This window comes from Notothenia rossii (assembly GCF_949606895.1).
Source record: "Notothenia rossii genome assembly, chromosome: 10".
In the NCBI taxonomy this organism is placed as follows: Eukaryota; Metazoa; Chordata; class Actinopteri; order Perciformes; family Nototheniidae; genus Notothenia; species Notothenia rossii.
Window position 1 is genome coordinate 54,754,152 of NC_136908.1, and position 24,854 is coordinate 54,779,005.

At 41.6% G+C, this 24,854-nt stretch overlaps 1 protein-coding gene across 7 annotated transcripts in view; it reads right to left on the reverse strand.

Annotated features, from left to right (window-relative positions):
- The window catches only part of dennd5b (DENN/MADD domain containing 5B), a 67,351-nt gene that overhangs the window by 12,800 nt on the left and 29,697 nt on the right, over positions 1-24,854 (reverse strand). For 5 of the 7 annotated variants that reach the window (XM_079654361.1, XM_079654357.1, XM_079654362.1 and 2 more), the window contains 8 exons: positions 21,387-21,446; positions 16,088-16,197; positions 12,478-13,156; positions 6,160-6,347; positions 3,203-3,793; positions 2,491-2,722; positions 894-1,044; positions 241-331 (listed from right to left, as the gene is read on the reverse strand). In XM_079654361.1, the coding sequence (XP_079510487.1) occupies positions 241-331; positions 894-1,044; positions 2,491-2,722; positions 3,203-3,793; positions 6,160-6,347; positions 12,478-13,156; positions 16,088-16,090 (1,935 nt within the window). In that variant the 5' untranslated portion in view covers positions 16,091-16,197; positions 21,387-21,446. The remainder of the gene's footprint in view (positions 1-240; positions 332-893; positions 1,045-2,490; positions 2,723-3,202; positions 3,794-6,159; positions 6,348-12,477; positions 13,157-16,087; positions 16,198-21,386; positions 21,447-24,854) is intronic. The other 2 variants (XM_079654358.1, XM_079654360.1) reach the window with 1 other exon arrangement.

Here is a 24,854-nt window from a genome sequence, read left to right on the forward strand (position 1 = left end):
CGACCCAACCCCCGACCGACAGGCACGGCACACACGAGCAGACGGGAGAGGAAAGGAACAAAAAGAGAAGAATGGAAAAACAGAAGGCGGCATGCACGTCTTCAAAAAGGAGGAAAAAGAAAGCTAGAAACAGCTGCAGAACAAAACGAAAGAATGACACACAAAGAAATGAAAGACATGCTGGTAGAGGAGGGCATTCAGAGGAGAGGTTCTGGGATGGCTGTGAGGAGGGGGCTCTACCTCTTTCAGGTCGTTTTCCAGGCCCAGGTGCTCTGTCTGATGTCTGTGACGCTCTTTCCTTCGCTGAGCTGTCGCTGTCCTGTGAGACCACCTGCAGTTCAACCAAGGGGAAAGAAATGAGGTCCACAAATACTTCAGAGCACTTTGAAATACAGGTTAACACGTTTCCACTGTGCCATATAGCCTTTGCTGACCATTTACATGTACACAAACCTACACTATAGGTAAGAGGAAACCCCCAAAAGCATATTAGTCTTAGCATAAAGGCTGGAGGCAGGGGGAAAAGCCTGGATGGTTTTTTCTTGGTTTTAATTTCCTCCGTTCTTTAGTGTCGCTGTTTTTCTTGCAAACGGATGAAAGGATAAAGAGATGGCTAGACTAATCCAATACATTCGATTAATGGAGTCATTAGGCTCTTTCAAAGCACACGTGTTTTTTCTTTCCACCGCTGAATTGTGCCCTTAGAAGTGTAGCTTTTAGTGCTTTTTGTAAAACAGCAAGCGAAAGTAGGTTTTCCAGTGAATGAACTAAGCATCACACATGAAGTAACCGTGTTCTAATCAACCCAGCCAGCCTGTAATGGGTTGTTAGGGGCTGTCTTCATCGTCTGGTATCACGTGTGGATTTCAGTCGCAGGGTGGAAGTGGGCTCACTTGTTATTGGTCGGCCCCGTGTTGAGCACGTCGGCCTGCAGCTTGGGGAAGAATCCCTGCTCGTATTTGCCCTGACCGATCTTCATGTCCAGCAGGTGAGGGTGGATGGCCGTGTGGTCGATCTTCATCAGCCGCTGCTCAATGGTCTGAGCTTTAGAGGAGACAGAATCCATTCAGACAACACTCATGTAAAACATTTCTATTGACTTGCTGTTAATACACCAGGCTTCTGATAAATGAATGAGCATAAATAATAGTTTTTATTTGATGTAAGCCACAATCCAAACTAGCAGGGCAGTCAACCCCATTTCACTCTCACTTTCCGTGTTAAGAAAGGAGTTGGGCGGTGGGGTGTTATTGTTGAATTTGCTGTGCATGTTCAAAAAATAATATTTTTTTCCTTGTAAAGAGAACACCTTTTTCTTCAGTTGAAAAATACTTACACACAAATATTCCAAATGTATATTCATGTTAAGGTGTTTGTTATAATTGTACAATGCGTTGGCCAATCCAATAAAGCTATTTGAATTTGAGAGAGAGTGGGAAAATGCTTCCTTTTTCTCAACAACTGACAATAAAAAGAAACAGAATATTTTCAAATTTCAGATGCATTGCAGGAACGTAGCTCAATAATCAGCCAAGTAAATATTGAAGGACAGGACCTGACAACACCCACTGTGTCCTTCACCTTTTGTTATCTTCTCCTAACACGTCGTAGACACTACATTAGCAGACGTCTGTCCACAAACTCCTTGTTGTTAATCTGTCTGGGTCTTGTTGCTTTGCTAGAGGATTGAACATGTGTGTGTGTTTGTTCTCAGACAGTTCTGGAGTGAGCAGTGAGGCGAGGGCGTCGGAGCGAGTCTCCACAGGGGAATGCAAGCGGAGGGAGAGTTTCCTTATTGTCTGTGTAATTGGGTACATGCACGCACCATCGCCCTGAAATAAGCTCACCATTAAATTGCTCGGCTCATTAGCGTGTAACAGTCAGGGGCGCGAGCAGACGACATGTTAGCGTACGCGCCGAAGGAATGCAGGGATAACTCACAAATCACTTTGATAAGAGTTACTGTCTAAAAAAACTATCTTTGGTTTGTCATCTTTTAAATACACAAGTAAACCTGCAGGTCCTGCTCTTTTCCATTCAGTCCCAGGTCTGACCCCCCGCCTCACACTGCACATTCAGCACCAATTAAAAGGCTTAACGAAGGGAAAGTCGAGCAGCGCTAATTGATCAAATGACGGGGGGAAAAGCCTGAGCAAACATTCCTGCAGTGAGTCTGTGTCAGAGAGTGTGTGCTCGTGCTTATGTGGGAGAGACTCTGAGTGATGGAGTGTTTGCTGTGCTGGGATGTAGAGACATGAGAAGTGTGGTTATCTGGTCACTGGGGAGGGCTGGGATGCTTCCAGACAACAAATGGGAGACAAGATGGGAGGAGCAGAGAGATGGGATGGACGGACAACATGCTAATCAATGAGGCAACCATTCTCCCCGTCTGTGTGTAGGTCTCCCCAACGACTTTAGTTCCAAATGAAATCTTGAATCACATGAAATAAACCTAACCCATGAAGTTGGACGTCTTTCTGCTGAGCTTACCAGACTCCTTGAGGATGGTGCACCTCTGGTAGCTGGAGGAGCGCAGGCTGGGAGCGCGGACGTTGAAGAGGCGGGCCTTGTCGATGCGAGCGTCAAAGACACGCAGCAGCGGCTCCTTGTCCTCCCACTGGGACATGATCTTGTTGTCGATGAAGGTCGCAAACATCTGCGTCTCGATGAAGTGGGACAGGAAGGGCAGGTAGGGCTCCGGCTGGTCGGAGAGGAACGAGGCCTGGAGAAGGGAAAAGCATGAGGGAGGAGATGCAGAGATACATGTACGGGAACATTTCAAGCATTTAGTTCAAAGTTGAAAGTTGTTTTTTTGTCATATGCACATACTGTAAGAGAAAGTGTAGAAATGGCAATGAAATTCTTCTGACCCGAGCTCCTCCAACAATACAACATATATAATCAATAAAAAATTCTGCAAGAAGACATACATGTAAATAGAATATGATGTGTACAAGAACAGAATACGAAATTAAATGATGTACATTAAGACAAAATTAAACACGGTTTATTAGGTTGATAACTATTTATATAAATAAGTAGATTGCGAGATGACAGACAGATGAATGTTTATCGGGGCACTCAGGTGTAAATAGTCTTAATGCCTGTGGGATGAAAGTGTCCCTGAGTCTGGTGGTTTTACTCCGGATACTGCGGTACCGCCTGCCAGACGGTGGCAGACAGAACAGCTTGATTTCCTCACCTTGTCGAAGTTGTGCATCTGCTCCCTGTTGGTGAGCCACGACTCCAGGTCCGGGGCGCTCTGGATGACGAAGGCTTCGTAGTCGGCAAACATGGTGGTGAAGCGGCTGGCGCACACCTCCCTCAGCTGGACGTTCAGCTTGGCATTCCTGAGCTCCTCCTCTTCGGCTGCTGTCCGGCCCCCGTGTCCCTCAGTCAGCTGAGCTTTGACCCCGGCCCTCAGGGCGTCCACGCGGGCCACCGTCACCCCGGTACGCTTGGTGAGCGCCTGCAGTCTCTCCAGGGTGGCGTTCCCCTGCAGCAGCTCCAGCACGGCCAGCTCCTCCCCTGCCAGGTTGCCGTTACGCCCGTCGTCCTCCAGCTGCCGGAGAGCGACCGTCTTGCGCTCCCTTCCAGGGGTGGAGGGGGTGCTGCCTGGAGCGCTGCCCGGGCTGGTGCGAGTCCGAGGAGGAGCTCCTGTGTTAGCGGAAATGCCATAGCTAAGCAGCACCTCACTTAGCTCCTGGATGAGCTCAGTCTTATTGGGGAAATTGGGAAAGTCCTCTGGAAGTTCGATGTAGTGGTTGTCAATGTCCACAAAACACAGGTTGGCCTGGAAAAGGAAAATATATCAATATTACAAGAATATGCAATATATTACAGACTTTTTTTCAAACTCAAATTTCTCTATCTTCACTATCAAAGACAGGAGAGGAAATATGTCCTTTGGGTGCCAATGAGGTCGTAGGCCGGGTGAGCCCAGATGCATGAGACGGGTATTATGAGGACGCATATTGAGGACAGATTGGTTTAGGAGGTATGGTGGGGCTGGGAGATGTCGAGAACAGAGAATGTAGGTCAGTGTGTGATTGATAATAGCACATTGTCGGAGATCAAGCTAAATCTGATAATGGAGTTAGCATCACACCATCATATGGGATTAAAGTAAGACCTGATAACACTCTAATCCACTCAAAAACCCCAGAAATAGGAATGCGCTCCGGTATGTATGCCAGGAAACACACAGAAAATAGAAGTGATAGAAAACCTCCAGATTGACCTGAGGATGACAGACCCCAAAAAAAGATTGCCATAGCTATATTTTCAGAGCATTGAACCACTATCCATAACTGCTGAAAAACAAACCATAAAACTCTTTTTACATGAAAGTTCTTAAATCTGGGTTCTGGTTAGACTCAGATTCTTTTATTCAATAATAAAAATGAACGCTTAACAAACTCGAGGAAAATCTGCATATCACAAACCTTTTCATCCACAGGGAAGTTGCCCTAGTTTAAATCTAAAGCCCACTAGAAATACATGAGTGTTCACAAGGATAGACAAATGAGAACACATGATAGATGATAACTGTGCCACGTAACATATTCTGCAATAAAAGCATAAAAACGGTATAATTTAATGTTAAAAAGCCTGGTTTGAACCGGGTTCAGAAAGGCAAATCTTGTCTGACATTAATTCCCCAATTATATCCACAGTCTCTCTCATCGCGTCCTCTCTGCTTTGCTCCAAGCCATTCTTTCATCACCAGCACATTTCTGGGTCACAGCCACTTCAAAGGAGCATTGGCAAACACAGAGGGATACAGCAGTGTAAGGGGGACCCCCTATTCGGGAGGCGGGGGGGGGGGACGACGACGACAGACGAGCTTGTGGATGTACCGCTGCAGCATCCATGCCCTGGCTGGCTTAATTAGCATCCACACAGACTGTTCCGGATTAACGAGGGCCGGGAGTCAGGGGATGTGAGCAAAGCCGGAAGCCTGGATGTTACGCTTTGTTGGGGCCTGATCTCGCTTTAACACATGAACACACATGGACATTAACTGTAACCCTGAATCGGGCTAAATACTGGTTTAAATCCAGAGCCCATTCAACTCCTCTCTGTCTGACAAATGGTGGGGTTGAAATAAAAAGGCAAGAAGAAAGCCGAGACTGAAATCCACCTCAAACTCACTTAGCCTTGAGGTTCAACTTTAGACAAACAAAAGGTAGATTTCTGTCCTATTGTGTGTGTTCGTGGAGGTTGTTTAGAGCAGAGAGGGTTTTTTCTTTTGCCATTTCCTGTCTCTCTGAACCGGAGACTGGTAGTCTGCCTGGTTGGGGGTGGGGGTGGGTGTGTGTGTGTGTGTGTGTGTGTGTGTGTGTGTGTGTGTGTGTGTGTGTGTGTGTGTGTGTGTGTGTGTGTGTGTGTGTGTGTGTGTGTGTGTGTGTGTGTGTGTTGGCCTTGTATTGTCAGCAATAATGAGCACAGATTGCAAACTGCTGCAGCTAGTGCATGCACACACTTACATCACTTGTTTACTATACTTGTGGGAGCCTTCTATTGTTTATTTAGCGGTTGCAAAAGAAGTTTGGTTGTGTAAGAGTCCAACTAAGTAACCCAACATCTCACTTTGATTTAGTTACTTTAGTAAATAACTTCCCGATGAGTTTATGGTATCAGTAGCTAGTTTCAAGTCTTCTTCATTTCAGCATGGTGTTCATTTTGTATATAATGGGTCCAATTAGAGATAAATAGAGGACAAAGGGGGTTTAGGAAGTGGCTACCTTATGATTGACAGGTTGCTACTGGTGCATGGCTCTCACAGCAATGTTCAGTGTTTGTTTGGAAGACACTTATTAGTTGGCTATCTATTTTCTTTATGGTAAATACATTTTGAGCATGTTTTAAACTAGCTGAAATTAGCATCCCAATCAAGGTGCCTTTATCAAACCAGAATAGCAATAGCCTTAGCTGCCAGGGCTACATATCCACCTACCCAAGCTATATTTTTCAATTCTGGTTCCAAAAAAATAACCCTGCAAAGCGAAAAAGCGACATTTAGGGCTTTATAATGGTAGTCTACAACAGATCACATGCATTCCACCTTGAGTTCTATTGTAGTGAAATTGCTTTCCACACTTGCAGTTGTTAATACAAAGCCTGGAGATAGAGTAACAATCCACAGGTTGTCTGTACCTCCTGAGGAAGCTCCAGTGTGGAGCGGTCTGTGCCCTCTTTGGACTGCAGGCCCATCAGGTAGGGAACAGGAGCATCCAGGAAGTGGAGGAGAGAGGCCGGCAGGATGGGAACATAGACATGCTGCCACTGGAAGGGAAACAGCAGGGTGGTGATGCCCTCTGCCACCGTCATCAACCGCTGGTAGTCTGAGAGGAGGAAGAAAGCAAGGTGATATGAGGGAATTCATCAATGATGGGATTTCAGCAGAAATGTGTTTTGCAGTTACACTAGAACAGTGGTTCTAAAACTGGTGGGTCGCGACCCAAAAGTGAGTCCCGGACCCGTTTCGAGTGGGTCGCAGATCTGTGAGAGAAGAAAAAGAAATTGAAAAAAAAAACATTCTTTGTTTTTAAAAGTCAAACTTTTATTTTGAAGGCCCGATTTTCTAACGCTGTGCATGCAATAGGCGTTGGACTGGAAGTACCGGAGACCATAAACGGTTTTGAAAACTTCTTCCAAGTAGTGATCATCTTCTCAATAAAACATCTTTGCTGATGTTTTCGAGTCTTTTGGTCAAGATTGTTGCCGGAAGTCCCCAAGGAGAATAACTTTGTGGTAGAACTCTTCTTTATACATCCATGGGTACAACTTCAGATAAAAATGAACACATAATGAAATATGACCCCGGTTTGATGATTGACAGGTCATAGAACAATGGGAGCTATCTACCCATATCCACAATTTAAAGTAATTCCCACAGACTCTCTCCTCTTTACTCTTCTCTCTGTGAGGAGCAGCAAGCTGTCAGAACAAAGTGAAAAACAAACAATGGCATAAAATATTATTAATATGTCGGGTAGTAATAGATGTATTTATTTTCTTCTCAGAGTGTACCAGAATGCGTAGTTTATATGTTAGTATTACTAAAAATCTCCTGGGGGAGAATCCCCCCAGACACCCCTTCTGGGATTGGGTTTTCAGCACATGTGCCTATTCATGTTATACAGTTCAGCTTTGATTCCATCATCTCATTAAACCTTTTTTAAAGCATTCTTTTGTTCTGTGAAGGGATATAAGGGATGCACTGTACTTTACTTTAATTAATATTGTATGCTGAAAAGCGTATATGTTACAGCACAATTTTTTGTCGAATAGATTTGAGTGGTTCAACATTTCGGGTCGGGATTTATTGACAAAGAAAAAGTGGGTCCCGAGGCCTGACCAGTTGAGAACCACTGCACTAGAACCACATAAAACAGATAAAAGAAACAAAGGCTTATATCAGATGGCTACACGCATATGTGAAAGCGTGTTATGTGCTTTCAATAAACTCTTTATGGCACGGCACAGACTCTCAAACAGAGAAGCAGGAGTGGGGGAGAAAAGGTAAGAGCTTTATGAAACACACATATATAGACATTGAAAGTATTGATGTGCAAGAGAGGCTTTACTCAATTTAAATTGAATCTGAGAGTGAGTTAGGGTTAAACACAAAAGGAATTACATTCTGTAATATTCTTTTCAATCACGTTTCCGTGTGTGTGTGTGTCTGTGTGTGTGTGTGTGTGTGTGTGTGTGTGTGTGTGTGTGTGTGTGTGCATGTGCGTGTGTGTGTGTGTGCATGTGCGTGTGTGTGTGTGCTGCCTCTGTTCTCTAAAACAGATTAAGGCCAGTGGTTGCAGGCTGGCTTCTGTATTGAATCCAACAGTGGTTTCATCAGATGTTATTGTCATGGCCAGAGTGAAAAGCCTGCACGACCTCAAGGAAAGATACAATAATAATAAACCAGGATAGAGTTAAACCCATCCCCCACCCTCCTTTCCTTTCGATTGGTCTAGTTCAGTCTGAATGTGCACATATGGAATCTGTGCACTTTCATTGAAAATGCATTAAGCTCTCCAGTGATTTATATTCAACAGGAGAAATAGAAAGAAGACATGCCAGTCCTGCTCCTGCTGTAAGTCTGTCTTTACTTTCTCCAAGTCTGAACAGGTCCAAACACACACCTCTCCGTGGGAAACGCAGCATTGGAGTCTGACTCACTCCTGTATCCTTTCACACCTCATACATTTTACCTCGCCTCATACTGAAATGCATCAAAGCCCACACAGCAAGACCTGATAAGGACAGAATTGAACAGTGACTGATTTCATGTTCTCCACTTGCTAGTTAAACTAAAGCATGAATTTTGTTCTTGTTTGAAACATCTACGGGTGTTTCTTTCTAAAGATTCATTTCTGACGATGCCAAAAAACTCCCTTTGAAATGTTACAAGTACAAGAGTCTGTGAAAGGTGAGCAAGCATGTAATTATCTTTAAAGGAATACAGATCTGATATGGGGAAGCATAGTGCTGCAGAAAGCCCCAGCAGAGACGCACAAGGCTGCTGGAAAACAGGACAGGACATGTCGAGTCATTGTGAAACTGTAATCAGGGCCTGATAAACAAACGGACACGGTGCCACAAAGTACTGTAGGAAGCAAGCTGTGGGTGGTAACCTCTGACAGTAGGTGTTCTAGAAATGCAGAGATGGTAAACAGAAGTTTCGCTACACTCTGATAAATGCTGTGCTTTAAGAAAAGAGTCAGATGTTTTGAATGAAGACAAGAAAGACATTTAAATGAAAAGAGGTCAAGGGAAGCATGTTATTATATTACCAATCAAAGAAACTAGAAATGACTGATATTTGACTGAGTGGAAACTGGGGTCAAGCCACAATATCAGAAGACTACATTGTGGAAATGTTTCATGCAGTAAGCCTTAAATGTGACATTAAAAGGGATCACTTAATCCCAATGACCACCATCTGTAATATTGAAGTTAATAGAGGAAGCCGTTATATGCTGCTATAAAACCCAACTACACATGCAGTATATTAGGGCTGAACGATATACCGTGTCATGGCGATAACCGCGATATGCGTGATATTCACATCGCAGGGACGTGTGATTATTATTTTTTTGGGGGCGTTCGATATTAAGTAGGTAAATTAACTCAAACACGTCATGTTACAATTACTTTGCTGCTTGCTACAAAAGGAAAACTTGAGCAGTTCTCATGTCAGGGGTACTTGAGTGGAGTGACATGCAGGCTCTGAGTCTGCATGCACAGCAAACAACTATTTCAGATGCCTTTGCCGGTGTTACACCAAATGAGAAAGGTTCAAAACGGCATAAAGGAGCTGGTGTAAAGCTGTTCTTCATTTTATTTTTATGATGTTGTTTAAAAGATGTCCACTACTTTGCTGCTATTTGCACAAAAAAGGTTTTAATTGTGGAATAAAAAGTTGAATTACCTATTTGGTCACGTATGTTAATTCCCTAATGTGATAATGAAGCTTCCTATAGTTTAATGTAATACGTTTAATCTCTTGGATCCTTCTAGACCCCACTCTTCTTCATTCACAGATGAGCCCCCTTATTTGAGGGTAAGCAACCTGCATTATCATGACATGTTAGATCATGACTTAAGGTTTGATGAGTCAACCAGTTAAGATCCAGACGTCCGTGACTAAAATCCTTCATCCGGTTAAATATAGTTAAAAAAAACATCGCAATGTCAGTTTTTTTCAATATCGTGCAGCCCTACAGTATCTGACAATTATTTTGCACATTCCTTCACAAAACTACCACTTTAAAAACAGCAGAGCTCTTCCATGTATATATCTAAATCAGAATACTTCATTTATCCAGAGGGACAATTATGTTATTTCAGACAGTTTCTGGATTTAAAATAAAAAAATACAAAGATAAAATATTAATATAAATATGAGATATTAAAGTAAAAATATAATAAAATATTTAATAGAATTTAAGAATCAATGTAAACGTCTAGATTGTACTGCAAATGCAATAAAAACTGATATACTACACGTCTTTAATTTCCCAGTAATGACTCATATTTGTGATGTACTTCTTTTTAGGTGTGTACATTAGTATTTATTCTCAAAATCCCTCTTTAAAAAAATTAATCGTATCTTATTTACACCCTCAATTCTCTAACTGGTTTATCTATGAACCATTATACACCAAAGGAAATTCCTGGTTGGCAAAACAACTGATTCTTATCACTCCTCTCTACACTCATTACCATAAAGACATTCCTGCAGCCCCCACCCCCCACTGTGCACCATGATAGGCCGAGACACTCGTCTGTCACTTTCCATCCCTAGCCTCCATCCCTCATGGTGTCATTTGTTGTCGATTGATAATGAGGATCGTGGGAACATATGGCGGAGCAGCATCTCATTATGCAGGGCCCTTCCTCTCTCTCTCTCTCTCTCTCTCTCCTGGAGTGAACCCCTCCATCACCTGCCTCCATCCTAATGACGCTCTGTGCAGGTATTCTTCACCTCAGTACGGAGAAACAAGGGCTCATTAGGAAAGACGTGTCGCACAGTCAGAGCAGCCGCTGAATGGCAATGGGGATTCCTGATAACAAAAATGATAAACACTTGAATCAAAAAGGCATGAATGCAGTCTGGTTTTAATCAATTCCCTCCAGGGGTGACTGCCTTTCACGCTGACAGTGATGAATAAAACACTGAGACCCAATTTCCATCAAACAACGATGGAGAGGAGCTATTGAGACGGCTTCAGTTAACATTTCTAACACTACTCCGCCTCAGATATCTCTGAATTAAGAACATGCACAGTCCTAATTCATGACATGTTTGACCGGTTTTTTATTTTTCTTTACATTTTGTTCTCTAGAGTATGCGTTCATTGCAGTTACTGATTTTTAAAGTGAAAAAACTCCAGATAGGCATCATAACTCCAGCTCTGTACGCGATCGTCTTTTTGCTTAACTCTAACAATGAAAGCAAATAGAAATCACACATTTCTATTAAATAACATTTGTCACGTTGCATGTTTACTTGCAGTACAGTGCAGAGCTATACAGTCGACAAATCAGATTACAATGTCTAATCCTTAACCCATTGTATCGTTACAAGCTGTATGTACAGACACACAAAGGCCCAGGGCTCTGTTAGGAAGAGGAAAACATGCATAGTAAGTAGAAGAAAGAGAAAATGGTTTGAGAGCTTTGAGTTTTAAGTCCTCTCAGATGCAAAAAAGTCTAATCAGCAATTATTAATAAGATGATAAGGGATTTAAAAACTTAGGTTATGAAGGGGTCAACCCATTACCTGCATTAGAGCATCGGCAACTACCGCAATATCAATATTGACTGAACACAGATTTTTAAAAAGTGGGTAAAATCTTGGCTTTTCATGCAGCAGTCATTTCACTCGCTCTGCACCACAGTAGTTACATGACGCATCCGGCTCAGAAGATAATAAACAGAAAGTGTTGCAGGGTGTGCCCCCGCCTGGATGAGTGAATCTGAGAAAGAGTAGGACGGAGGAATGTAGAACTAAAGGTGATCTCAGGTCAGGGAGCAGTGCAAAGTAGCTGCTGTTAGTGTGAGATCCTACAGCAGTGACTAATGGATGAGGGGAACCCTAGAAGGAGGAAAATCTGATCACGGTGCATCTCAGATACCCTCATGTGTATTTTAAGATACTTTGAGATGCATTTCTCAATTTGACTTCGCCTCCAAGTAATCAAGTTTAACTAAACAATCTTTAGGAGTTTTTGCTGCCTCAGCCTGCCTCTACATTTCTTCTTTTTTTTTTTTTTACAAGTCTTTTTATTTCATTATAGTTTACAGTCATCGATGCCATTTCATTTATATTGTAATATCACAGTAAACTCACTACACTCCCCCCGCACATGCCCACACGGGCGAAACCAAAAAAAAATGCTTATCAATATAATTTAAACAACAGAGCCATTAAAATAAACAGAAAAGGAAAAAACAGAAGAAAAAAAAGAAAGAAAAATCACATTAAAGTAAAACAAACAAATAATTATACAACACAGCGACAATGTAGACAACGACAACACCACAAGTAGTATTTATATTTCTCTACATTTCAACAAAACCTATCGACTGAGAATTCAAAATAGTCAACGACCCCTACTCGCATATTGAATGCACTGCAAATTGTGCAAAAGGAATGACTTACGAAAAGTAAAACCACATATTCTCTTATATAGTCTTCATTATAAGGTTGTGCACTAACTGTGTTTCTAGCAGATGCTTGTGGGTATAAAGTGGTCTAACCCATATAACACACTACAGGAAATGGAAAACCCAGAGAGGCTACGTAGGGTTCCCTTTAAGAGCAAGTAAATAGAAATGAAGATTCAATAATCAGTGTCATTGCTATTTGAAATAGCATACCGCAAAAACAAACAAGCGTGTGTTCAGATAAGTTTGACCTTGCTGAGAATTTCCTATAAACCTGACCTTATTTAACAGCGTCCTTACCGTGTGAGTAGAGCAGGATCTGCATCTCCAGCAGCGTGCAGGTGAACACCTGGACCAGGTTCTCCACTCCCAGCAGACTGAAGGCCTCGGCCAGGGGGAAGTCGGCCAGCTGCAGCTCCCCGAGCCCCGGCCTCTGGCACACGATGGGCTCGTACACGCCGTGGAACTTGAGCGAGCGTCCCGGGGCGGGCAGCGGCACCTCGTACAGGATGTTGTGGACGTAGCTCTCCAGCGGCAGCGGGGGGGCGGTGGCTGCCGTGACGGCCCTGTGCATCTGGGACAGGAAGCGGCGGCAGGCGTGCATGAAGGGCATGGGCGTGATCAGACACAGGGCCTTGGAGACGTACAGGGTGTCCCGCGATGAGTCGTAGCTCCCCGCCCTGCGAGACGATGAAGACGTGGGGGAGTCGGCCTCGTCCAAACTGCTGGCCAGGGAGTCCATGCTGGAGGAGGAGGAGGAGGAGGAGGAAGGGGTGTTGGCGGAGGTGCTCTCTGCATTGTGCATTTGGGTGAGGGTCTGCATGGCGGAGCAGATCTGTGGGCTGGTCACCTCCTCGTAGAAGGTGTGGACGAAGCCGTAGGTCCGAGAGCCGTCCTCCCTCGTGATGATGAAGGAGTGGAACTGAGGCGTCCGCTGGTCCGCCTGCGTCCTGAACGACAGGCCTTTGGGCATACACAGCTGCAGGGAGAGGGGGGGGGCACAAATGAATCACCACTTCCACAGAAACTTGTTTGGTAAAAATCCTATCCTAAACAATCGTAACTATGATTGTTTAATTTTCAGTGATACTGTGACAAAAAGCTAAATTCCCGCTTATACCATGAATCATATCGCAAGTGCAATGCCAGTCAATACATTTTTTTTTTCTTTTTCTAAATCACGCAGCCCTAATTATAATACCTAAACCATCCTTTCAAAGTACAAATGATAATGTGTGTTATGCGTTCACAGAAACACTCCAAATCCACATAGGTTATAAAAAACACACAGTCAGCACATCCTGCAATAAATCTGAATTATTAGCCTGATGATGTTTATTTGGCTACTGAGAGCCAGCCAGGAGCTGACTGCACACGGTGCCAACACACACATGTAAGTGTTCATGCTGACTGCTCTGCCACCACATACATATATATTCATACGCACCATTACTGATGTAAACATTTGAAACATTCCACCCAGTTCTTCCTCATTTATGACCATTATGTCTTTACAGGCAGCAAATGAAACAAACACACACACAGGTAGGGGTGGGCGATATTGAAAAATATATTATCACGATATTTTTCAAGCAATATCACGATAGACGATATATATCACGATATGTTTTCATGTCGGTTATTATGGTTATTTTTCAAGTTACTTAACAGAACAACCACCTACAAGGTAACAGAAACTAAAACAAAAAGGAGTAACAGACCAAAATATTATTTCAAGCTGGTTTTATTTCTGAAATGAATCCCTGAATGAACAATTTAACATTTTGATATGGCTTCAAGGCAGTTTCTCAGTATAAAAATGAACTTTCTGAGGTAGCACTAGCAGTGAACATCAATAAACATGAAAAGGAGGGTAAAACATAACTAAGTAAAACATAAAACATCAATGAGGAAAAGTCAGTGCCAAACAATTAAAATGTAAACTTTAGACTTGAAGTACAATAAAAGACTTTAGCATAACTGAAGGGAAAAACTATATAAATACCTTATTGATCAAATAAAATATAAGCCAACAGAATCAAACAAGACAATAAATAAAGTGCAATACTGTCTGAATCCTGACTAGACAGCTTTAGAGCATGTCTTTCACATCATTTTTTTTTTTAAATAGTTTTTTTCTCCCCCCAAAAAAATTCAAACTTTTTTTTTCCAAATTATTATTATTATTTTTTATCACGATAGATACGATATCTCTGAAAAAGCATATCGTGGAGACCTAATATCGTCATATCGCCCACCCCTACACACAGGCCGGGTGATGTGATTGGATTATGCATGAGTCATGTGTCTCGCTGATCAGTACTGACAGATCCTCTCGCCCCCATTCTCAGTCTGTGTCGAACATAATTCTTCAACACAACCACGTTTTCTAGTTGTGTTTGTGGAAAACATTTCATACGGTTTCCTTCTGAGCCCCGCCGAGCTGAGGGAGGTTAACAGAGCGCTGAGAAACATGCTCTGAATCTCTAACAACGAGGCGAAGGAATTTAGCTTTGTTATAATGTATCGACTCGCCGCCTAATCAGGGGCGCGTTCAGAATCGCTCAGCAACATCAGTGAGAAGAAACAACCAGGCTTCAGGAGAAACAAATATAAATCTGACCTCCATCACAAAATGACTGTTTATGTTGCTTGCGTGAAAAAGGATAAGCACCGTAGGAGCAGAAGACAGTGAGAATGGTTGATTGTGTACAGTGCAGCTTTATCAAAGATGTATCTGTTGGTAGAGGTTAACTGGAGCTCGAACTGAACAGGGGGAAAAGCAAAAGCAGATGATCCTGTGAAGTGATTGTGTTTTCATGTCTGATCCATCACTGTGCTGTGGGGGGAGATGGGAAGTGTGTGTGTTTGTTTGTGGGGATGCTAGGTAGGCTTCCTAAAGTCTTAAGTATTCAAGGCAAAAGATTGTAATTAGTATAAATGATTATGAAGCAGCCAGCAGTGTTTACAATCAGTCTCCATTAATTATTCTTCAGGTAGAGACGTGACCCAATTAGGGCTGCACAGAAGGCTGAACGGCCGTTATGCACTAATACTCCTACACACACACACACGCCATTTGCAACTGTTTTATCTAATCAGAGGAATTGTTGGAATCTGCTACAGAGGCATAAAAAACATGTGTGAATGGAAGGCCTTGAAAATGCTTCACAGACTTAAAAAACAACCCCAAGAACATTTGTGTCTTTGTGTGTGGCTGCAGGTGTTGGGGTTGGAAAGCAATCATCAAAGCATCTTTACCTCCCATCCTCCTCCATCTCTCACCTCACAGAAAGAGAAGGAGGAGGAGATGGGATCGAGAGAGGAGAGGATGATGGGATGAGAGGAATAAGAGGGGCAAATGAGGGGCTGTGTTGGTCACAAGACATGGAAAGAGAGAAGGATGCAGAATGTCTTTCAGCCTCCATCCACAGCTCGCAATCATCCCGGTGTCGGGTTTCGGCCCCGCAGTGCTGCACAACGGGCCCTCAACCATGGCAACGAAAGGCGAGAACCCAGGCTGAATTATTCAGCGATGCTGACGCCAGGGCCGATGGAAAAATATGCGGTGACCACGACAGAGAGGGAAACACAAAGCCCCCGCTTTGGTTTTTCCTTGACAAGGTCACCCACTGTACTGACAGTTTAGCACCGGCAGCAGGGCGCCATCAACGGTCACACTTTTCAAACATGAATTCAAGGACTTCTCAAGGTCTGGATTTGTGAGAAATTTTTGACATTTATGTATTCGTATGTATTTTTGTAACCATGTACCTAAATCAAAACTACATTACATATGGAATAATGACATTTAAACCCTGTCCAAACCTCACATCCACTGAGTCGAAATATAAAAAGCTGCAATGTCCTTTGTTCCCCCCCCACAAAATAAATGGTACGATCCACCTACCATGTTGACAGCATCCTGATCGAAGGGGTTCCACTCCAGGTTCTCCGGGTAGCGCGCCAACACTTTGGACTTGAAGGTTCTCTTCAGAGGACTCTGCTCAAAGTTCTCACCTGGTCAAGAGAAGATAGAGACAAAGACAATGATGTGGCAGAAACACAAAAGGTTAGCATTATATCTACCAGTAGGTATATCTAGATCACCAGCCTCCAATGTAAGGCAATATTTAATATATTCATAGGAAGCTTTAAATATCTATTTGTCAAACTTTTCCATGTGAACTAGGGCTGCTCAATTAATCGTATTTTAAATCGCAATTACGATTATGGCTTGCAACGATTACGAAAACAACGTAATCAAAATAAAACGATTATATTTTTATTACTTTTTTTCAATTTTGTTTTTGTTTTTTTCAGTTGAATTATATTTAAAGTTCAGGGTAATCAACTGTTAAAAACATACTGTTGAAAAAAAAATTCTCCAATAAATTGATGTTTTCAAAGTAAATGGATAATCGTTTTTAATAATCGTGATATTAATTATTGACCCAAATAATGGAGATTATGATTTTTGCCATAATCGAGCAGCCCTAGTGTTAACCCAGTTTCTATGAATGTTGACATTGAGACTATTTGATGTGTAATGTTGCTGTTTATAATTGAATGTTTCTGGTGGGTTCAGAGAAAGGGGAGGATGAGCTCATGTTCAGTTTATGTCACTGACAGCCTCTGACTGCATGCCTGAGATTCCTCTCTCTGTCAGCAGCTGGACTGCTCTACAATCATATTTATTCCAAAAGTTTTGTTTCCTAATGCCAATACAACAGGACGTATAAACATAACATTTGATCTATGTCTACTCTTCTGAGCTTTCCAATCGCAATTATAGCCATCAAACCAGGAATGTGATGTGTAACAGGTGTTAATGTTGCGCCTATATCTATAAGCACATATAATACATATATATATTGATAACGACAGCAATCTTTATTGTTCCTTTCCACCTTGACAAAAGCATGGCACACCAATTCCGTTCATTTTTTTCTTACCTTTCACAATAAAGCATATCATAGTATTTTATATTTTTCCTGTATTAAATACTCAAAGTTCATATTTGGTTCTGTATTGCCTAGTCGTGTATATAGGAGCTTCCTAGTCTTAATTACCAGATATATATACACTGCATAGTATATAGAGAAAGACAGTTGCCCGAGTACAGAGAGACAAACTGTGTCTAATGCAGGAAAGCCAAACAGCTGTTCAGGACACAACAGCTGTTCACCAGAACTGCTTACATTATCTCATATCCATCATCAATGTATTCTAGTATGAATGCCTCTATCACAGTCCTTCTTTCCTCCAATGCTTTCAGGTTATACACCACAGTCGCACTTCTGGTCCTTTAGAGTGAGAATAGAAACGTAATGTGCCGATGGGCATATTTTAAAGTCCTCCTAAACCGCAGCATCAGCAAAATGCTTTATAAGGAAAATGAAAACACAAGGGGAAGCACAAACGCACAACTGGTGAGGGAATTTAGGTTTATACAATGTTATTGTATCGTGGCAGTAAGAACATCACTACTTCTGGAAAAAGGAGCAAAAAAAAGGTTAATTTAAATTATTTTGTATTGGATTTCCATTTTAATCATTTCTACCTTTCAATTTACAGCACTCACCTTTCCCATTTGGTATTTATTTCAGGGAAAATTGACATTTCTGGAGGTGTCCCATTATAATAATTTACAGAATTATCATAAGTGACGAGCATATCATGTTTTTATTTATTTATTATTGATCCCCCTTTGTGTAAGCTTCATGCAGATTTGGAAAAGTAGCGCAACGACAAAACGATTGATGTGATACATTGCGCGTTTAGATATGCTCAGGTTCTAAACTACTGACTGAGGCTGCAAATTATTCTGAAATACAGTTTAGAAGTTTCAAAGTATTTCAACTCTTACTTAGTTACTGCTGACCTTTAAGACACGCAACCAATCATATCACAGGTACGCTAAGTGGGGCAAGCTAACAGGGGACGTAACCATAGAAAAAGAAACTTAGCTAGTAGCCTACTGATCTCTGGCTAAATGCAAAGCTTTGTGCCCAACCTCACGGTGAGCAAATCGCATATCATTTGAATGCAGTATAACATTAACACATTCAAGATGATTCATCGGGTTTCCATGGCGGGAATGATCTTTTTTGCTAGTCTCTCTGACCATCAACTATCGACCATTAATAAGCTAGGGAAAAGCAATTCTGATTCAATTCAACAATGTATTCCTCCCCAGTGGGACAATAAAAAAGATCATAAAGACTCTAGCTCAGGGGAACTGCAACAGAGTAAGAAATGAAACTTTTTTTGTTGATGAAGTGCTGATGGGGCTCCGATACTGGGATCAGATTTGCAGCTCTGTAATGACTCTCTGTGGGATAATAAATCTCACCGATAACCCACGCACCATTTCATTTCCTTTCAGTGACCAGCTCTCCGTCCCGAGACAAGGTGGAGACAAATCTACATTGATTTTAGATAAGTGAATGGGCTCTGAGTCACAGCTCCAGTGTATGGACTGTAGATTGTTTAGGCTTTTTTTTTTTGATTAAAATGAGGTCAGAAGGTTGCTGGAGACAATAAAGGAGGAGCGGTTAACAGATAGATTGGAGCGTTTATTTATTTATCATTGAAGCATGACCAATCACCTGATCAATATGGGTTTTGTGTGAGGATACAGGAATTACAGGAAATTCTCAAATAGTAGTCAGTGTCTTGAGCTCACCTGAGCAGACCTATAATGGACAACGGATTACGTTTTTATTCATTATTTGTTGTGTTTTTAAGTACATATGATTACATTCTAGAAATACTTAATATTCCTTTGATGTCTATATTAATTCAGCACTTTCCATTCAGTGTAATGCATCAGTTAAACTTCATATATTTAAGTTTCACATTTACCATGGATTATTCCACTTATTTTCTGTATTCATCTATTCCTTGTTCTTTCTATAAAATGTTTGAAAAAAACAAAACATGCAAGTTATTTCCCCTCGGCCACGTTTAAGAACAAATGCATGGGAGACAAATAAGAATAAATCCTGCTTAGGCCTGAAGTATTTCCACTAAACTTCTCTGTCTGTACCCTTGAGGCCTTCATGTGTGGGGAAGGAAGAGAGAGGGTGAAAGGGTGAGAAGCAATTCCAGATGAATAATGAAAAGGGCGGTTGACATTTAAGAAAGCTCCGAGAACAAAACAAAAACAAATCATGCTTCAGAGTCTCGGGTGCCACGAACTGATTCCCTCATCCTATATACTCATCCTGCCGTACGTGAAGAATGAGATGACATTTACAACACCTGATCGGATAAGAATCTTTCCATGCATGTACCAAAAACAAATCAGTATTTGACTAGTTTGCTGTTTGTCCCAGGAGGTCTTAGTGTTACTTAAGGCCCCTGGAGGTCTTAACCACGACAAACAGAAGGTGACAGGAAAAAGATTGAGAGGCTTTCTTTGTTTAAAGCCCTCCATTCTCTACTTTGAGTGAATCACCAAACTCCAGTATGCAAACAAGTGCATATACAAATAATAACATGAAGGCAGAACAACTGGACGCCTACTTTCCTCAGGGTTTAAATGAGGAGAGGGAAGAAGACAGGAGGGACTGATTTGGATAACAAGCTCAGAAAAAGTTGACCCAAATACTGTGCAATGAAGACAGGAAATGAAAAAGAGGATGACGTGAATTGAAGGGTGTAGTCCAGGTGGAAGTGGTGGAGTGATACACCACGATCTACATTCCATAGAGCTGATGTCAGCCTTACTCAAATATCAACTGCAGTGATTTCTCTTAAGGGGAAATAAACAAGATATTTATTCAAAGCCTTGATAGATAGCAGTTTCACTTTTTCCACTTCTAAAAGTTTACGACTGCTAAAAAAAGATAAATAAAGTCAGGTTTAGAAGGTTGTATGTTAGGCACCATCATCTTTAGTAGAGCAAATAGTTAAATTAACACAAGCATTTCTGCATTTGATTTTTAAACTATGTGAAAACACTTGATCAAGTATATGTTCTCCTTGACTCCATGTCAAAAGCTGCTTGCTGTTTATTGTCGTTTCTTTTTATAGAGAGGCCAATCTTATATTGCTATATGGTTCCGGTACCGACATAATTCAATCCCCAGGCATTTGTTATTGGCCACATACCAAACACTATAAATATGTAATGGTGCACAATGTCCTGCTATTTGTTTTGGGTCGGCTACAAGAAACTAGTTAGCTACGTTAGCGTCTTAAGCATGGATGTCGAGTGGCTGCTCCAGCCCTAAAACCTCATTGGTCAAGGATAATCTGACTCTACGGGCCTTAACCAATCGCTGAATTGTAATTTTTTCAAGCAATAATGCCAGACCTTTAACAGTTTTAGAGTCGTTCCATCTCAGTTTTTCAGCTCTCACCGGACAGTGAGACTCACTCGCAGTGCTCTCAGTAGACCATGGCTCCCACATTCACTTCAACTAGGTATTTATAATTTAACCATGTCCGTATATTTATTCAAGCTGATTTTCCTCTAGTCTGGGTTGTCCATACCCTGCACAGTAACCATAGCAACCTCTCACCCCTTCTACTCTCGAACGTCGGTCACAAAGCAAACGTGCGGTCTTCACTTTTATGACCTGCTGAAAATGAATTTGTGTGTATAAACACATCTGGTTTACCTTCAGGCCTAACAACAAACACTGTTTTTGAAAAAGGGGGATTTAAGTCATTTAATTTTGAATATTTACCTTACAGTAAGAAGGCATTATGTGTTAGCCATTGTCACTTTGAAAGTCTTTATTTACTTTTGAACTCACATTTAGAAATCGACTCATTACTAGTAACAGTAATTGGTGGCTCAGTAACTAGAGAGGATACATTCAAGTTTTAAATGAGATTAAACACCAACATCCTAATCACTAGCTGAGGTCAAGAGGTGTGAAGCTTTAATGAGTTGCATATTACTAAACAGCATTAGTAACCAATGCCTTAGAAGTTGGGGCTGCTTAATGAGAATGGACACGGACAAGAATGGACTTAGTGACATCTGAGAGAAAGAGAGGTTTTGAAATGTGAAGAACCTGATGAACAGAGTCTGTGTCTGAAGAGATTTGAATCTATACTGGGACAAGGCTGATGTCATATAGGTCACATGTCTTAGCAGCACGGAGCAGCTGAGTGAGCGACAACACACAGGCATGCAGACAGTGTGAGATGTAATGCTCCGTTATGGAGATGTGGAACAGTTGATGAGTTACCTGTGGCTGCAGCGTCTGGATCCCTGCCCTGGCGGTCTGCTTCGAGCCATTGGTACAAAGCTACGGACGAGCCACGTGCAGAAAAACATGGAGCAAAAAACAACAAAAAAGAGCGCAATGTCAAAACAAATGCACACAGAAAAGCAGATTAATAAATGCATGACAATGAGTAGAGCATGAACATGACACATTCAGGATAACACAACAGAGCATGGGATGGCATTTAAGACACAACACACATGGACTTAAGAGGAAGTGTTAGCAGTCTAAAAGGCAAAAGCATATGTCACAAAATGCTGACACGTTATATACAAATTGTAGGTTATCATCAGTCTTGGGTTTTCTTCCCTTTTCTATAACTGTTCCATTTTTAATGACATAAAACATTTCAGAGGTGCAATGAAAAGGTAAAGGAGCTATGGGGAAAGTTTGAACTTGTCGTTAGTGGAAGGAAAACTCTTCGTCTGGTCTGGAGTCAAACCAAGCGACAACAAACATTTTTAGTAGCAGCAAACCACTGGGGTCATATTTAGATCGCAGTCAAATTTTCGATGGTTTCCAATCAAATAAAGACCAGAAACAGTTTTATATATGTAATGTAGATGTAACTGTATGGATGAGAGGAGGATGGGCATATGTACTTGCTCGTGTACTTGGAATAAATGATTATAAACCAATGCTATGCAGTCAAATATTGTTCATTTACAAAGATTTTAAATGATATAGATTTCCAAAAGTAGAAAATATGGAGGAAATGCATTGAAAATGATACAGGCCAAAAATATTTACATTTCATTGAATTTTCTAGCTACAAAAAAGAAACATTAGAATATATTAAATATTTAAAGAAGCCCTTTTTTTCCAGGAAAAGTGCAAAATACAGCCCCTTTAACAATGAATCCAACATTTCCAATAATGCAGCTACACCGTATATTACGTGTCATAATGCGGAGATAACCCTGATTACATCATTGTGACATCGCCAGGATTATTTGCTCATACTTGACAAAGCTCCTCCAGAGACCAAACTAATTATTAAACCGTTCTGAGGCGGTCATTATTAATGCCTGAAGCAACCTTACAACCGTATTAAGTAAAAACAGGTTTACGTTGTCTCTTGTAGACGTCTCGATTTACCAGAATACAGATGAACTAATCTATCTGTTGATGGAGGTTGTGTGTGAGCATGCAGACAGCAGGATAATCCCTGTGAGAGAATCTCTGCTCTTGTGATGGCCGCAGATTAGAGGCCTCAATCAGCTTTCTCCGCACAGAGTTGCCTAGGAAACGCGCTGGCCTTTACACTTTTTGTTAGTCAGCTTTATCCAAAGTGTTTATACGACAGCTTTGAAAAAAGGACATTTCAAGGTCATTGTCTTGACAACAAATGTCTATGCGGCTGGTGAATTCCTAAAATAGACTTGCAGACTATGGCCATGTGTGTTTGTGTGTTTTGTTTTCTTTAACACACTTATACAACACAAAGACAGCACTCCATACTGCTTATCTTTATGACACACACACGCCTGCCTTTCAGTATTGTGTAAGTGCAGGACATTTATTTAGTCTGCTATCTCTGCAGTTCTCTCCCTACCAGCTCACTTACAGTCCGTACACAATGTTCATGTACTACTGGTTGTTTGTATGCCTTAAAGCATGGGCACACACAGACACACTCATGGATCGCACACAAGAACAATAAAGCAGTTCTGAGTGATTATATAGATCAGATTTAGCATTCGATCAATAAGTAGCTTATTATGTATTGGTGTGCATATTCTGCTGATCAAAACACACCGGGATTAATGTGATTATTGACACCACTAGAAGCACACCATTGATCAAACTGCATCTGATATTATTCCAGTTTAGTCCTGGTAGTACTGTCTGTACATGGGAGTACATAACTTGAATGTATCTACTAACAAGTGTTGTGTGTGTATCAAAGCCTGATATAGATTCATTCTTTGTGCCAAGGAGCTCTAAAAACTATCAACAACACATTCATGTAAGCCACATCTTGCACCGGGTGACCTGTTCCTTGTTTACCATGAACACACACACACACACACACACTCTTATTTTGATTCAATCCCACATACAACGCCCTGCTGCCACAAATACTCACTAGAGCTCCAAATAGGGATGCATCCATCACAGAAAACATGTTTTAAACAAATAAATAATTTCCTCCTGTCTGTGTTGGAAACTTGTGAAAACTATGTTGGCCTGCAGTATAAAAGGAAATTACTCAGGCTTATGGATATGATCATGGCAGGTTCATCTGTTCCCCTCTACACAAGTGCATTCAAATCAGTCGAGGCAGCATGAAGACTTGGAAGACCGCCAATTGCAACATGTGCCTCCTAACACCCGTAAGGCTTTATTTGGCTTGGCGACCATTCCCACTCTACAAATGAACCTGTAGCTGAGACAAGTCATCTACAAATGGCATTATACTACAGGGTGTATGGACAAACCACTTTGTGCCTTATTGAATGGTCTACGGAACAGAGGTTAAGATGAAAAAGCAAAAAAAGCACAAAAGTGTTTTCAGGATCTTCTTCAGCCTCTTACTATACAGCAAACAATCACATCAGTGACTTAGTGTTGATCCCCAACAACAGTCTCATGGGGCTCTGTATTGATGTAGAAGATTGACTTTTTCAGCCAGACTATTATTAATTATAATTCATTCATTCCCCTCAGTTCCCCGATCAATTTAACCTGAGGTCTTTTTCATCAGGATGCGTGTTTGTATTGTTTATGTGGTTTCAATCCTAGCTGCACAAATTCAAACTTTGTACCTCCTACAAAATATTCATGACAATCTGAATTAATTCACACGGCACATAACTTAGCTACACCAGACAGGCTTTATATCAATAACATGAGACATGCAGCTATTAATAATTAAACCCATTGCCATGAGCGTTCAGGACCACTTGAGGCTCGAGACACATCATCACTATACGTCTACCATGTACTGGGGAGTCACACCTCGCTTCGCTTCGCCCCCCACACACACACACACACACACACACACACACACACACACACACACACACACACACACACACACACACACACACACACACACACACACACACACACACACACACACACACACACACACACACACACACACACACACACACACACACACACACACACACACACACACACACACACACACACACACACACACACACACACACACACACACACACACACACACACACACACACACACACACACAAAACCCGAGTCAGACAAAAACAGCTTGTTTTGTCTCCAAATTGGTAGAATCCTTTTTACTTCCTTTCCGTTTACTCCTTCCCTCTGCCCTCATCAAGGTGTCTGGTTGCCATGGGTTACACAAGGATGGAGAAAGCAGCTGCCAATCAACTTCAACATTGAGAGTGTGTTGAGAGTATAGGGGCCGATCGAGCCCCTGTGGACGGCCCT